The sequence below is a fragment of the Colossoma macropomum genome, unplaced genomic scaffold, assembly GCF_904425465.1.
Source record: "Colossoma macropomum unplaced genomic scaffold, Colossoma_macropomum, whole genome shotgun sequence".
Classification (NCBI taxonomy): Eukaryota; Metazoa; Chordata; class Actinopteri; order Characiformes; family Serrasalmidae; genus Colossoma; species Colossoma macropomum.
This window is the reverse complement of record NW_023494798.1, coordinates 6,609,450-6,625,451: the sequence shown is the minus strand read 5'-3', so window position 1 is coordinate 6,625,451 and position 16,002 is coordinate 6,609,450. Positions and strand designations below refer to the sequence as shown.

Genomic DNA, 16,002 nt, shown 5'->3' with positions numbered 1-16,002 from the left:
TGATTACAGTTAAGGTGTCATTGACTTTAAGGTGGTAGTAATAATTACTCCCACCCTAAATGCTCAACAAAAGTGTTTCTTGTCCCACAGTTTTTGAGCTAAAAACACAAAACTTTGCAGGATTGTTGGACCTTTACTTTACTACATTGCTAACTGTCTAACTGTCTGTCACAAGTGATTTCACAATGCGTCTCTCACACAGATGCTAATACATGGTACACACAGTTTTACAGGTACACAGCCTAATTCACAGCAGTAGCATCACAAATAATGGATTTAAGGTGGCAGTGAATTTATGGTGGTAGTAGATTCAAGGTACAGTGAATTTAAGGTGACAATGAATTTACGGTACAGTGAATCTAAGGTGACAATGAATTTAAGGTATCAGTAAATTTAAGGTGGCAGTGAATTTAAGGCCTGAGTATATTTAAGGAGGCAGTACATTTTAAATGATAGAAAATCCAAGAGGGCAGTGGATTTAAGTTGGCAGTGAATTTAGGTGACAGTGGAATTTAGGTGCCAGTTAATTGAAGATGGCAGTGAATTGAATGTGGCAGTGGATTTAACATATTAGTAATTTCAAGGTGGCAGTGAATTTACAGTGCCGGTGGATTTCAAGCATCAGTAAATTAATGGTGCCAGTGACTTTAAGGTGTCAATGGATTTAAGGAATTTGTAAATTTAAGGTAACAGTGAATTTAATGTGGCAGCAAATTTGTCACTGAATTTAAGGTGTCAATGAATTTAATGTGGCAGTGGATTTAAGATATAAGTAAATTTAAGGTAGCAATGAATTTACAGTGGCAGTGGATTTCAAGCATAAGTAAATTAATGGTGGCAGAAAATTGAAGGTAGCATTGGATTTAAGGTGGCAGTGAATTTAAGACTGTACTTTATTGTACAGTCAAACAATAAAGCGTTTCTTGTCCCACAGTTTTCAAGCTGCAACCACAAGCAGCATCGTAGTAACTATACCTGATTACATTGCTTGTGTGTTTCTAAGCATCTGATGTACAGATTTCACAAAACGATTGTTCAAAGATTATATGTTGTCACATAGGAAATGAACAGTGGAATATTTGGGACATTCATGTCTAATTGCCACAAGTGATGGCACAATGCACATCTCACACAAATGCTAATAAACTGTACACACAGACTTACAGGCATATAGCCTAATGCACAGCAGTAACAGCACAAACAATGGATTTACGGTGGCAGTGAATTTAAGGTGGCAATCAATTTAAGGTGACAGTCAAATTAAAGTGACAGGGAATTTATGGTGGCAGTAAATTTAAAATGACAGTAATTTGAAGAGGGCAGTGGAATTAAGCTGGCAGTGAATTCAGGTGGCAATGAATTTAAGGTGGCAGTGAATTCCAGGAGGTATTGGATTAAAGGTGTCAGTGTGTTCAAGGTAGTAGTGAATTTAAAATAGCAGAAAGTTTAAGGTGGCAGTGAAAATAAGGCGGCAGTGGAATTTGACATACCAGTGTATTTTATAGCATAGCTGTGACCTACCAACCACCTTGGATACCATGGCAACTACCTAACAACAGCTAAGAAAAACCTTTAGCAACCAACAGCAGTCTTCCACCATTTTAAAGTTATAACATAATTAGCTGGCTTTATCAAGATAACTTAAAATGTGTTCACAATTATTATTATTATTATTATTATTATTATTATTATTATTATTATTATTCTATGGTCAAAACATTAAATGCTTCTCATCCAACAGTTTTCGAGCTAGAACCACAAAACTTTGCTGGATCGTAGGAACTATTTTACTACTTAATATAAATAAATACTACTTACATTGTATTTTTGTAAAATGATTGTCCAAAGATTATATTTTTTTTTCCCCACAGGAAATGAATAGCAGAATGTTAGAGACAGTCAATTCTAACTGCCACAATTGATGTCACAATGCACATCTCACACAGATGCTATTAAACAGTACACACAGACTTACAGGCATGTAGCCTAATGCACAGCAATAACAGCACAAACAACATATTTAAGGTGGCAGTATATTTAGTGTGGCAGTGAATTTAAGGTGGCAGTAGATTTTAGATGGCAGTGAATTTAATGTGGCAGTGAATGTAAAGTGACAGTGTATTTAAGGTGGCAGAGAATTTAAGGGGACAGTAAATTTAAGATGGCAGTGAATTTAACATGGCACTTGATGTATCAGAAAATTTGATTTGGCAGTGAATTTAAGGTGTCACTGGATTTAAAGTATCAGTAAAATTTAAGGTGGCAGCAAATTGAGGGTGGCATTGAATTTAAGGTGGCAGTGAATTTATGGTGACAATACATTTAAAGTGGCACTGGATTTAATGTATCAGTACATTTGAGGTGGGAGTGGATTTGAGGGGCCAGTGGATTTAAGGTGGAAATAAATTTAAGGTGGCAGTGAATTTTAGGTGACAGTACATTTAATGTGGCATTGGATTTAATGTGGCAGTGATTTTTAGGCGGCAGTAAATTAAAGATGGCAGTGGATTTCAGGTGGCAGTAAATTTGAGGTATCAGTAAATTTTAAGGTGGTAATGGATTTAAAGTAGCAGTGGCATTAAGGTATTAATGGATTTAAGGTGGTAGTGAATGTAAGTAAGCAGCAATTTAAGATGGTGTACAATATCTGTTAATTTAAGATTGTATAATATCTGTTAATTTAAGATGGTAATGATTTCAAGGAGGTAGTGGATTTTATGGGTAAAATTAAGGTGGCACTAGGTTTCAGCTATCAATAAATTTAAGGTGGAAGTGAATTTAAGTTGGTGCTGGATTCAACGTATTATGAAATTTAAGGTGACAGAAAAATTAAGTTAGCAGTCCATTTAAGGTATCAGTAAATTTAAAGTGGCAGTGAATTTAATGTGGCAGTGAAATCAATGTATCATTAAATTGAAAGTGGCAGTGAATTTAACATTTTGCCAAGACCATTAACTAACGTCAGATCTCATTCACACATCACCAAGGATCCACCACCACCCACATTTCATCTGTTAATATCTCCATCAAGGACCATGGACAGCCAGAACCTATACAGTGCAATTCTTCCCATCTCTGACACCGACTCCTGGAAAGCACATGGAGTGTACTGGAGATACAGTTTGAGAGGGGATTACTGACACTCACCAAACCAGTTATCATGTATACTAGTGCTCTTCTTAGAGAGGAGTTTAGCTTTTTTGTTTTAAACTCTTCTTCTTCAGTGGACTTAAGTTAGCAATTAATTTAAGGTAGCCTAAGATTCATTGTGGTAGTGGGTTTAATGTATCAGTAAATTTAAGGTGGCTCTGAAATTGAGGTAGCAGTGGAATTAAGGAGGCATGGAATTTAAGGGAAATTGGATTTAAGGTAGCAATGAATTTGAAGTAGTACCAAATTCCACTGAATTTAAAGTGGCATTGAATTTAAGGTAGTAATAGATTCATGACAGCAATTGATTTAATGTTGCAGGAGATTTAGGTGGCAGTGAATTTAAGAAAGCAGTGAATTTAAGGTACCAGTGTATTTATTAGCATAGCACCCACCTAGCAACACCGTAGCATCTACTTGGGACACCATACCAAGCATTTAGCAACACCTTACCAAGCACCTTGCATACAACAGCAACAACTAAACAACAGTTCAGGAACTACTAACACTCTTCCGAAATTCTGAGGTTTTCACGTAATTAACTGGCTTTTCAAAGTGAACTTTAAAGTCATTCATGAACTTTCCCTTTCTAGCTATCTATTATCATTTCAGTGGTATATGTAAAAAGCTTACTTATGGTCACTGTAGAACCAAAACGTTGTGTGCCCAAAATGGTAACTTTACAGGAGAAGGAAAAAGCTTTCTAATATTGTAATGGGACTTGTTTTCCAAGTGTTTTAAATCATTTAATTTTTTGTTTCAAATTATGTAAAAAGTTGACACATGACAAAAATGGAGGCGTTTGTGTGACAGCAATATTACACATATTTACAAACTACAAAATAAAATACACTTTAATAAAAAAAAAAAAGATTTAGTAAAGTTGCTATGTAAATGTAAACCTAATCATGAATCAGCACGTTATATACAAGGTGATAAACTGAAGAGTTGCATATACAAATTGCGCGAGATTCTCAAAAAGGAATCAGAGGGCACTTTACCCATAAGGTGTTTCTTGGTATTCTGCTCTGGACGAAACATGATGATGAAACACTTGGGAGCAAAAATACAAAGAAGCAAACCAAAGCTTGAGGCCAGAATAGCAAATATCTCTACAGCTACAGTGAACTTTCCTGGAGAGCTGACATAAGCTGGGAATAAAGGTGATCCAGACTGCACAGAATATGAGCATGCTGAATGTGATGAACTTGGCTTCATTAAAGTTATCAGGCAGCTTTCGTGCTAGAAAAGCCAAAATAAAACACAAAAGAGCCAGAAATCCTATATAACCCAGCACAGCCCAGAAACCTATAGCTGAACCTAATTCACATTCCAGTATTATCCTTTCCTTGTATTGCTTTAGATTTTTCAGTGGAAAAGGAGGAGATATTGTCAACCAAAGAACACAAATAAGGACCTGTATGAGAGTGAAGGTGAGAACACTGAGTCTCTGCTGTGGAGGCCCAAACCATTTCATGGCATTACTGCCTGGAAGTGTAGCTCTGAAGGCCATTAACACCACTATTGTTTTACCCAGAACACAGGAGATGCAGAGGACGAAGGTGATCCCAAACGCTGTGTGGCGCAGCATACAGGACCACTCAGAGGGCCGACCAATGAAAGTAAGTGAACAGAGAAAAGACAGAGTCAGTGAAAAGAGCAGCAGGAAGCTCAGCTCTGAGTTGTTGGCTCGGACGATGGGAGACGTTCTGTGTTTGTAGAAGACAGCAGTCACACATACAGCTATGAAGGCCCCAGTGATGGAGAACACTGTCAGGATGATGCTCAGAGTGTCGTCCCAGGACAAAAACTCCACAGGCTTGGGGAGGCAGCTGTTTTGCTGGGTGTTGGGCCAGAACTCAGAAGGGCAGCGCACACAGTTAAGAGAGTCTAAGAGACAAAATAACCTTAATTTCAAACTTATATTTGGAAAAAGCCATCTGAGAATTAAAAAAAAAAAATGAACTACCTGTCTTGTTGCTGATCTCTCCTTCTGCACATGGTAAACAGTCATAGCAGCAGACTGGCTTTCCTTTCTGCACAGCCTTCCTGGTCCCTGGAGAACAGCTCTCACTGCACACAGATTTTGGTACCTGAAAGACATTAGACAAACACAAATCATTCATTGCTTGCCAAAAAATAAAATAATAATAATAATAATAATAATAATAATAATAATAATAATAATAATAAATGTCTGAATTAAATGAAAAAAAATGTAATATATTTTCAACATTTATACTAAAGTAACCATATTGCATGTGATTTCTTTTACATATGTTCATTAAGTTTTGTCAGTAGGTAATATTTAACTTGTTAGAATTGTATTTTGAGTTTAAAGTATGAACAAACTTGACAAATAAAAGATACCTGAAAGAATTTCATGTCTGACGTAGACATCATATTATTAAACAGAAAGCATTTTAAGTGTTTTGCTCATTTCTGTTAATGAGGTCATATAGCCCTATTTTTCTTCAGGTATTATAAAATAAAGTTCAACTGAGGTTAGAACATGTTGTCTTTGTGCTTTTCACAGTCCCTTGAATATTATGCAAATAAAATATATATTTGTAAGTAACATTAACCTGTATTTCTTAAAAGTTTTTAACTTTTGACCTTATGAACTTAAAATTACTTATATGAAAGTTGCCTTTTTAAAAACTTATTAAAGCCAATTTAGTCAACATGTAATGCAACTGAGTGCCTTATTCATGTTGAATTCAACTTATCTGAGTTTACAGTCAGAGTACTGTAATGTTCATAGTGTACCTCAGTCTGTCTCCCCACCCAGCTGATAGCTCTGCTCATACTGAACTCCTCGCCTCTTGGTTTGGATGCGTCATAGTGGCCCACAGTCACAAAATCCAAACCACCATCTTTGTTAACCTGCCAGTTTATGAGCTCATAAATGGCCACAGGATCACCAGTGGAATCAAATGAGACCTGAAAACCATTCTTTGTAGTGATGTTCACTCTCTTGAGCTGGTCAAGTATCTGCAATGGCACATAAAATTTGAAAATCTGTGAACTCCGATTATCTTTTTCTAATGCGTTACTAAAGAAAAGGAATGTAGTATTGATGAATACTGGCATGGTGACTCATGTGGACCATTTTACCATTACGGTAACAAATGTCCCACAACTTTGAATAATTCTCAGAGGTCTACGTTTAGTGAAATCTGTTTTATACTCGGATGCCACGTATCGCAACAAAACTGTAATATTGCTGTTACTCAAAAGCAATAAGTGAGTTTTAAATTCATGTAAAATAACAGCGTATTCTGATCTGACCTGACCTAAATAGCAACGTTTATATTTATATATGTACACATGTACCATTCTAGTACAATAAGATTCAGCTAATTCCACACAAATGGTAAGCTAAGAACCGTTTTAAATGTATACATACATTTAAAAGATGTTTTACATTTGTTTTACAAGATGTTTTATACCTGCCATGGTGTGAATTTAGCGCTCTTGTCGCACTGCGTGTCATTACAGATAACACCGTGGATGGCATGCGCTATGGCATACGTAGCTTTGTACGCCATGATAGTGAATCGCAGCTGCGACGTGTCTGTATATGAGTTCTGCAGCGCGCGGATATCTTCACTGCCGTCACATTCCCGCGTGCCCCCTGAGGAGCCTTTTAGGCTACAGCTGAACGAGCTCTCCCAAAGCTCCGTTAGCAGAGGCGATTTCAGTGCTTGTTCTGGAGAGAGATCCAGAAGAAACTCACGAAGACCTGGAATCACTGAGCGGGGGACCCCAAATCCTATCGCCCCAGCGCACATGTTAAAGCGCAGAAACTCTGGTTCTATGATCCACGTTTCGCTGCCGATCCACTGAAGGGGAGGCGGCGGCTGTCTTACAAGTTCCTCCAACAGAAACCTCATTTCCCCTGATTGAACAAACGCTACTATTACCCGGGCTGTTGATCTGCGGATGACGTTTGCCACTCTCTCCAGTTTACTGCGCGGATCTGTTCTGTAGTAGGACTCGGAGTACTCCACACAGATGCCCTCCTCCTGCGCAGCCTTTAGAAACGACGCCATTCCATAATTTCCATAGTCTGTGTCGCTGCGCACTGCCCCAATCCATGTCCAGCCAAAGTGCTTGACTATTTTTGCAAGTGCGGCCGCTTGGTGGTGGTCACTAGGCACGGTCCTGACGAAGGCAGGATACTGACGCTTATCGCTCAGACATGCGCAGGTTGCGTAGTGACTCACCTGTTATTCAGTGCAAGAAAAGGAAAAAGAAGCCTTACTTGAAAAGCATGTTTGAACTCCAGCGCTTATGTATAGGTCCAGCATTATATGGTCCTTCAGTTATGACTAAACACAAATGAAAACAAACTACTTTTTTTTGCACGATTTGGTGCAGAAAACAGTTACCTGTGGAATTCCAAAAAGACCCAGCATTCTGGCCATACTCATTGATGTGGTGGAAACAGAATCTCCCACGAGAGCAGGAACAGCGCCTGGAGATTTTGAACAGGAGCCAGTATCGTTGTAAAATGGTTCCATGCCGTTAGTAAACTGAAATGCAACTTTGACGGCCATCGGTACAGCAGCGCACGAGTCGTGTATCTGGTATCCTAACGTGATTCCCGGCAGGAGATCTGTTCTGTTGTTGATCTCGTGGATGGCGAACTCCATGGCACGGGCGATGCGCAGCTCCCTGAAATTCATACTGTCAAAACATTTACACAAAATTAGAGTTTATTTTACCAAATATTTTGATACACCACTAACTCAATAAGTAGCGCATAACTACAAAAAATGACAATTTAATTTCTCTGTAATTCTCCCTACACTGCTCACTCCACACTCACAGACAGACCTCCCAGAGCACTGTGGCTGCAGTGGCTGTCTGGTGTAGCTGTTCTGATCTGAACTCATGTAGAAATGAATAGAAAAAATTCCTCCGATTATAAAGTCTCCATTCATAGACAGACCAGGCATCTGAGGCTCAGCCCACAGCCTGCAGCTGACTGGGTCAGCTTCACAAGCTGCTGGACTGAGACCAGTTATCAACAGCAAAGACACAAATGTCATCAAACTTGAAGTGAGCTGCATGACATGCTTGGTAGTTCCCAGCCCTCTAAAGACCAGGGTGACTGCATTTAAATACACACCTTGTAATGCTGCCCTGTGGGTGTGATCTCGGACTCAGGAGGCGTCGTCATGTCTTTGATACTATTTACAATCATGGACATCACTATTGTATTTGTGTGTCTCTGGTGTACTGAATGATGTCATTAAAAATGCATAAAGAAGTTGAGCTGACATAACTGCAGACCTCATCATCATCTCCAGGAAATATGCTCTCAAGTCCGTTTGCTCTGAACAAATCCTTGTGTCAGTTATCTGTGTTTCACACTTTGAATTGTACCACATTTCATTTGGTGATATCCAGCGCCACAATAACCACAGTACGGTTTGTCTAATTTAATTTATAATTTATAAATGAATACAGAAATGTCACTAATTATTTATATAAATACTGTGCACAAATAATTCTTTAAAATATCTAAATATTTAAAAGTTTAGTGAAATATCTTTTTCACAAAATACTGTTTGTGGGTAGGGGTGTGTGCTGGTGACCTAAACCAGAGAAAACAAATCGACAGCAAGAGTAAAACATCCATAATGAGTAACCAACCAGCTACCTGATGCCAGGGAGATCTGTGTGCACTTTTCCAGAACCTGTTCCAGCCTGTCATGTTCTCACTCACTATTCATGGTAGGATGTCAGATACCCGACATTTCATACTATACTCTTCAGAAGAAAACCATAAACAATATACCTTGTGAATATAGTGTGCTTTGTGTAATATAGTGTGAAAGAAACATTCATTGTGTAATAGTTTATATAGTGTTCTTCATGTGAATTTAGTTTACCATAAATATAGTGCACTTTGTGTGAATATGTAGTCTGAATATAGTCTGCTCCTGTGGATAGAGTCTGCTGGTGCTATTTTAGTTCTGTGCTTAAACACTGCTGACTGTTCAGCAATGTTTTAAACAAATCAGATAATGAAAGCAGGCTATTAGTGAGATTTGTCTGTACACATAAACATGAGGAGTAAGAACTGGAAAATTACTTTCGCCGTTTTACATATTAGCCAAACACAAACAATACAAATGACCCGATTGTGTATTTTTCTCGAATTTAAAAATTCATTGAGTGATAAACATGATATGCAAGTTCGAATTTGGTGTATGAAAGTGAGGCCATCTGACTGTAAATTCCCAGGCTGCTTTTTGTTGCCAGTCTGCGCCTGGGCTAAACAGCAATAATCATAATGATGGCAGTTTGATATAGAACTATTATCTTAAAGTGCTGAAAGGAAATTTTAGGGAAAATTCAGTTTAATTTATTCATTAAAATCTATTATCATTTAAATGGTATGTGTGAAAAGCTTGCTAATCGTCACTGACATAAAGAAACGTTGTATCTCCAAAATGGTGATTTTGCAGGAGAAGGAAATAAGCATTCAAAAATTGTAGTGGAAGTTATGTAGCATTTCTTTCCAAGGAACATTAGATCATTTCTATTTCAGTGTCAAAGTATGTAAAAAGGTGACAAATAACAAAAGAGGGACATACAAGGGTTTCGTGAGACATCAACATTACTTATATTAACATATTACACCACAAAATACAGATTAATTAAATATATATGTTGGTAAAGTTGCTATATAAATATAAAACTAACCATAAATTAGCAGGTTTTATATAGGCGCCAATCCATAATGATACATATGCAATCTGTGTGAGAGTCTCAAAGAGACTTAGAGGGCACTTTACCCATGAGGTGTTTCTTGGTATTCTGCTCTGGCCTAAACATGATTATGAAACACTTGGGAGCAAAAATACAAGTGATCAAACCAAAGCTTGAGGCCAGAATAGCAAATATCTCTACAGCTACAGTGAACCTTCCAGGAGAGCTGACATACGCTGGGATAAAGGTAATCCAGACTGCACAGAATATGAGCATGCTGAATGTGATGAACTTGGCTTCATTAAAGTTATCAGGCAGCTTCCGTGCTAGAAAAGCCAAAATAAAACACAAAAGAGCCAGAAATCCTATATAACCCAGCACAGCCCAAAAACCTACAGCTGATCCTAATGCACATTCCAGTATTATTTTTTCCTTGTATTGATTTAGATTTTTGAAGGGGAGAGGAGGAGATATTGTCAACCAAAGAACACAAATAAGGACCTGTATGAGGGTGAAGGCGAGAACACTGAGTCTCTGCTGTGGAGGCCCAAACCATTTCATGACATCACTGCCTGGAAGTGTAGCTCTGAAGGCCATTAACACCACTATTGTTTTCCCCAGAACACAGGAGATACAGAGGACGAAGGTGATCCCAAACGCTGTATGGCGCAGCATACAGGACCACTCAGAGGGCCGACCAATGAAAGTAAGTGAGCAGAGGAAACACAGAGTCAGTGAGAAGAGCAGCAGGAAGCTCAGCTCTGAGTTGTTGGCTCGGACGATGGGAGAAGTTCTGTGTTTGTAGAAAACAGCAGTCACACATACAGCTATGAAGGCCCCAGTGATGGAGAACACTGTCAGGATGATGCTCAGAGTGTCGTACCAGGACAGGAACTCCACAGGCTTGGGGAGGCAGCTGCCTCGATGGATGTTGGGCCAGAACTCAGGAGGACAGCGCATACAGTCCAAAGAGTCTAAGATATTAAAAAGCATATTCAGAATCTTTTATTTGAAAGAAACACAAGGGAATGGAAACTACAAAACTATGACTGTTCCCAGCAAAACTGCCCACTGCATTGTGAAACACAACCTGTCCTGTTACTGATCTCTCCTTCTGCACATGGTATACAGTCATAGCAGCAGACTGGCTTTCCTTTCTGCACAGCCTTCCTGGTTCCTGGAGGACAGCTCTCACTGCACACAGATCTTGGCACCTGAAAGACATTAGACAAGCACAAATCATTTATAGTTAATAAATAAAAAAAAAATATCTGAGTGTCATAATGTTTTGCACAGCTGAAAGTTTGGGTCAAAACTTTTAACCTATTTGAATTTTATTGGACTGAGTGATGACAATGTAAAATATATTCAAGAGTTTAGCTAAAATAAACATACAGTGTGTTTACTTTTTCTTTTTTTATAATTGTGAAATTGGCATATTTTGATTTAGAAAAGTTGTATTTGGAGTCTTATTAAATAAAATAATTAATTGACATTTGAAAGCATGTTAAGCAGTTGCTCATTTCTTTTAATTAGCTCTAACTTTCGAATGTCTCTTCAAGTATTGTCAAATAAAGTAGAGGTTATTCCCTATTTTCCTCAGGATAAAGTTTAGGTTTGGAGGTGTATTACTGGTATCTATTGTTTGTTATGTAAGTAGCATCTCACAGTTCTTTGTTTCCACAGTTCCTGTTTTTTAGTGTTTCCATTAGTTACATTTACAAAATAGCACAGAATTTAATTTAACATTAGTAACTTAATGTATTGTTTTCCCTTGTTTCTCCATTGTTAAAATGTTTTTTTCTTATGAGTTGGTGGTAATAGACTCATTTAATTTCTCTAAGGTTTAAACTATAATGACTTATTTGGTGCAGTGAAAAAATGAAAGATGCCTTTTTATAAACCTTCTTGAAGCTAGTCAAGTCAAACAATTAACAATTGCCTTAATTATTTTGAGTTTTACTTACTTTTCCAGGTTTACAATGAAGGTCAAATACTACTGAAAGTGTTATACTGTACCTCAGTCTGTCCCCCCATCCAGCTGATAGCTCTGGTCATAATGAACTCCTGGCCCCTTGGTTTGGAGGCGTCATACTGGCCCACCATCACGAAATCCAAACCACCGTCTTTCTTAACCTGCCAGTTTATGAGCTCATAAATGGCCACAGGATCACCACTGGAATCAAATGAGACCTGATAGCCATTCTTTGTAATGAAGTTCACTCTCTTGAGCTGGTTGAGTATCTGCAGTGGCACATATATTTAAAAAAAAAAACAAAAAAAAACTTTGAACCGAACTGGGATTTTAAAATATGAACTCTGATCAACTGTCTCAATGCATTATTAAAGACATTAACTCATTATTGTGGAATACTGACATGGTGACACACTCCGAATGATTATATGGGCCATTCTACCATTGTGATGAAAAGTGGTGTCATACAATTTTGAAATCATGAAAATAATGTCAAAATAAGAATAAAGCACAGATTTTTAAAAGTATATTCATAAATTTATGTGAAAGAGTCTATGATCAATTTTCTTTTTGAATGTTTATGGAAGTGATTTTAGTCATTTTTTAGATAAAAAATAATATCATTACAGTGGCTTCACAGATACTGAAGAATTATTTTTTTTATGAGTAGTCACAGTTTGTTTCTTTTCTGTTTAAACTGTATGTATCAAATGCAACAACTTGTTTTCTAGTATAGTCTGTCAAAGTCATTGTGAAAATATAAACGATTTGTCATAAAAATAAATTATTATTTAAATTTTATCCCAGCATTTTGTTAGTGGTGAAACAGAAATATAAAACGTCAGTAAGGGAAAAATAAGGAAGAAACACTAACTCTAAGAAATCAACTGCTAGTGATTTAAATAAATAAATAAATAAATAAATAAATAAAGATGTATTAACATGAATAATGCATACAGTAAAATAATGTTCATTCCAATTACTAGGGGGCTGTTTTAAATGTAGCAGTTTTATACCTGCCATGGTGTGAATTTAGCGCTCTTGTCACACTGCGTGTCGTTACAGATAACACCGTGGATGGCATGCGCTATGGCATACGTAGCTTTGTACACCAAATTAGTGATGCGCAGCTGAGACGTGTCTGTATATGGGTTCTGCAGCGCGCGGATATCCTCGCTGCCGTCACATTCCCGCGCGCCCCCTGAGGAGCCTTTTAGGCTACAACTGAACGAGCGCTCCCAAAACTCCGTCAGCAGAGGTGATTTCAGTGCTTGTTCTGGAGAGAGATCCAGAAGAAACTCACGAAGACCTGGAATCACTGAGTTGGGGACCCCAAATCCTATCGCCCCAGCGCACATGTTAAAGCGCAGAAATTCGGGTTCTATGATCCACGTCTCGCTGCCGATCCACTGAAGGGGAGGCGGCGGCTGTCTCGCCAGTTCCTCCAACAGTAACCTCGTTTCAGTTGTGGCAAGAAACGCTACTATTACCCGGGCTGTTGATCTGCGGATGACGTTCGCCACTCTCTCCAGTTTACTGCGCGAATCTGTCCTGTAGAAGGCCTCGGAGTACTCCACACAGATGCCCTCCTCCTGCGCAGCCTTTAAAAACGACGCCATTCCATTATTTCCATAGTCGGAGTCGCTGCGCACTGCCCCAATCCATGTCCAGCCAAAATATTTGACCATTCTTGCTAGTGCGGCCGCTTGGTGGTGGTCACTTGGTATGGTCCTGAAGAAGACAGGATACTGACGCTTATCGCTCAGACATGCGCAAGTTGCGTAGTGACTCACCTGATATTACGTAAAGAAAAAAAGAAAGACACGTTGTTTGAAACATCCTGAGTAAATTCTAGTGCTTATTTATGTGGCATGAAATAATTACTAAACCCATATAGCAAACTGTCCTTTTTTTTTAATTTTGCACCATTTGATGCAGTTCATAATCACCTGTGGAATTCCCAAAAGTCCCATCATCCTGGCTATGCTAATCGAGAGAGTGGAAGCAGAGTCTCCTATGAGAGCAGGAACAGCGGCGGATGCAGATTTTGAGCAGGAATCAGTATCATTGAAAAATGGTTCCATGCCATTGGCCAACTGAAAAGCAGCTTTGATTGTCATCGGTATTGCAGTGCACGAGTCGTGTATCTGGTATCCTAACGTGATTCCCGGCAGGAGATCTGTTCTGTTGTTGATCTCGTGGATGGTGAACTCCATGGCACGAGCAGAGCGCAACTCACTGAAATTAATACTGTTCAGAAACATAATAAACAGACATTTACACAAAATTAGTGATTTCTAAAAATTTTTTTCAGACATCGGTAGCTCAATAAGTAGCGCATGACTGACAAAAATAGTGACAATTTAATTGTTATTATTTCTCTGTGACGCTCCCTACACTGTTCATTCCACACTCACAGACAGACCTCCCAGAGCACTGTGGCTGCAGTGGCTGTCTGGTGTAGGTGTTCTGCTCTGAACTCGTATAGAAATGAATAGAAATAATCCCTCCGATTATAAAATCTCCATTCATAGAAAAAACAGGCATCTGAGGCTCAGCCCACAGCCTGCAGCTGACCGCTTTACCAGCTGCTGGACTGAGCCCAGCTATCCACAGCATTGACACAAATGTCGTCAGCCTGAAAGTGAGCTGCATGGTATGCTCGACAGCTCCACAGCCCTCTGAAGGTCAGGGTGTCTGACTTTAAATAGCCACCTTCTTAAGATGCCCTGTGGGTTTAAGCTTGGATTCAGGGGGCGTGGTTATGTCTTCAATAGTAATTAGAATGCTGGACATTGCTTTTGCGTTTGTGTATTAAGCTGAGCTAAAACACTTTCACGCCTCATCATCTTCAGAAAATAAGCACACAAGGTTTGCTCTTAACAGGGGCGTCTCAGTCATTAGCAATTCAGACTTTGGGTTTTTTGCACAAGTCTTTTGTTGTGATCCAGCGCCACTGTAACCACAACATTTCACACTAAACATTGTTTTTGCCCACTACAAACCTATGAAAAGCCGTTTGAGACGAACATGAAATATTTCAGTAAATAAAACATTATGAAACTAGAAAGGGAAAGTTTGTGAATGAGCTTGAAGATGGCTTGAGAAAGCCAGCTAATTATGTTAATACGTTAAAATGGTGGTAGACTGCTGATGGTTGCTAAAGTTTTGCTTAGATGATGCTGTCGTTGCTATTGTATCCGAGGTGATTGGAAAAGTATTGCTAGGTGGTTGCTGTGCTATTAAACTCATTTTTACCTTAAATCCACTGATACCTTAAAACCAGTGCTAACTTAAATTCACTGGTACCTTTAATCCACTGCTACCATAAATACACTAATACCTTAAATCCAGCAGTATCTTAAATACAGTGGTACCTTAAAATCCACTGCACCCTTAAATTCAATGGTACCTTAAATCCACTGCCACCCTAAATTCAATGACACATTAAATACCCTGTCACCTTAAACTGACACCTTAAATTTACCGATACCCTAAAGCCACAGCCATCTCAAATTCAATGCTACCTTAAATCCATTGTACCTTAAATTCATTACCATCTTAAATTTACTGATATCTTAAATGCACTGATACCTTAAATTCATTGCTACCTTAAAATGCAATTTTACTTTAAATTCAGTGCCACCTTAAATGTATTGCTACTTTAAATGCAGTTCTCCCTGAAATTCTCTGTCACATTTCCACTTTAAATCTCAGGCTAAAAAAATTCATTGCTACCTTAATTCCACTGCTCCCTTAAAAACCAATGCTACCTCAATTCTACTGCTACCTTAAACCCAGTGCCATTGTAAATTTAATGCTACTTTAAATCCACTAACACCCTAAATTCACTGTCACTTTAAATTTACGTATACCTTAAATTCACTGCCACCTTAAAATTACTGCCACTTTAAATCCAGTGCCACCTTAAATACATTATTTGTGCTGTTATTGCTGTGCATTAGGCTGTACATGTGTCTACGATGTATCAATGTCTATGTGAGAGATTTGCATTGTGACATCACTTGAGGAAGTTAGACTGAATAACTCAAACATTCCACTATTCATTTCCTATGTGAAAAAAAAAAAATGTTTTTGAATGACTGTTTTACAAAAACTGTAAAGCGGATGCAAAGTTTCGATGTTCTACC

General features: G+C 38.3%; 2 protein-coding genes across 2 annotated transcripts; both read right to left on the bottom strand.

Annotated features, from left to right (window-relative positions):
- Positions 1-4,071: 4,071 nt before the first annotated feature.
- LOC118818526 (extracellular calcium-sensing receptor-like) lies at positions 4,072-8,338 on the bottom strand. The gene is given in 8 exon segments (XM_036585773.1): positions 4,072-4,305; positions 4,307-5,040; positions 5,120-5,243; positions 5,920-6,144; positions 6,603-7,379; positions 7,545-7,842; positions 7,993-8,169; positions 8,301-8,338. Coding segments are annotated over 8 exon segments (2,607 nt in total).
- Positions 8,339-9,936: 1,598 nt separating this feature from the next.
- Positions 9,937-14,482, bottom strand: LOC118818384 (extracellular calcium-sensing receptor-like). Its single transcript, XM_036585637.1, has 6 exons — positions 14,277-14,482; positions 13,801-14,101; positions 12,868-13,644; positions 11,896-12,120; positions 10,967-11,090; positions 9,937-10,850 (listed from the first exon to the last, which is right to left on the bottom strand). Exons 1-6 carry the CDS (start codon positions 14,468-14,470, stop codon positions 9,937-9,939), a joined length of 2,535 nt encoding a protein of 844 aa, XP_036441530.1. The 5' UTR covers positions 14,471-14,482.
- Positions 14,483-16,002: the final 1,520 nt, after the last annotated feature.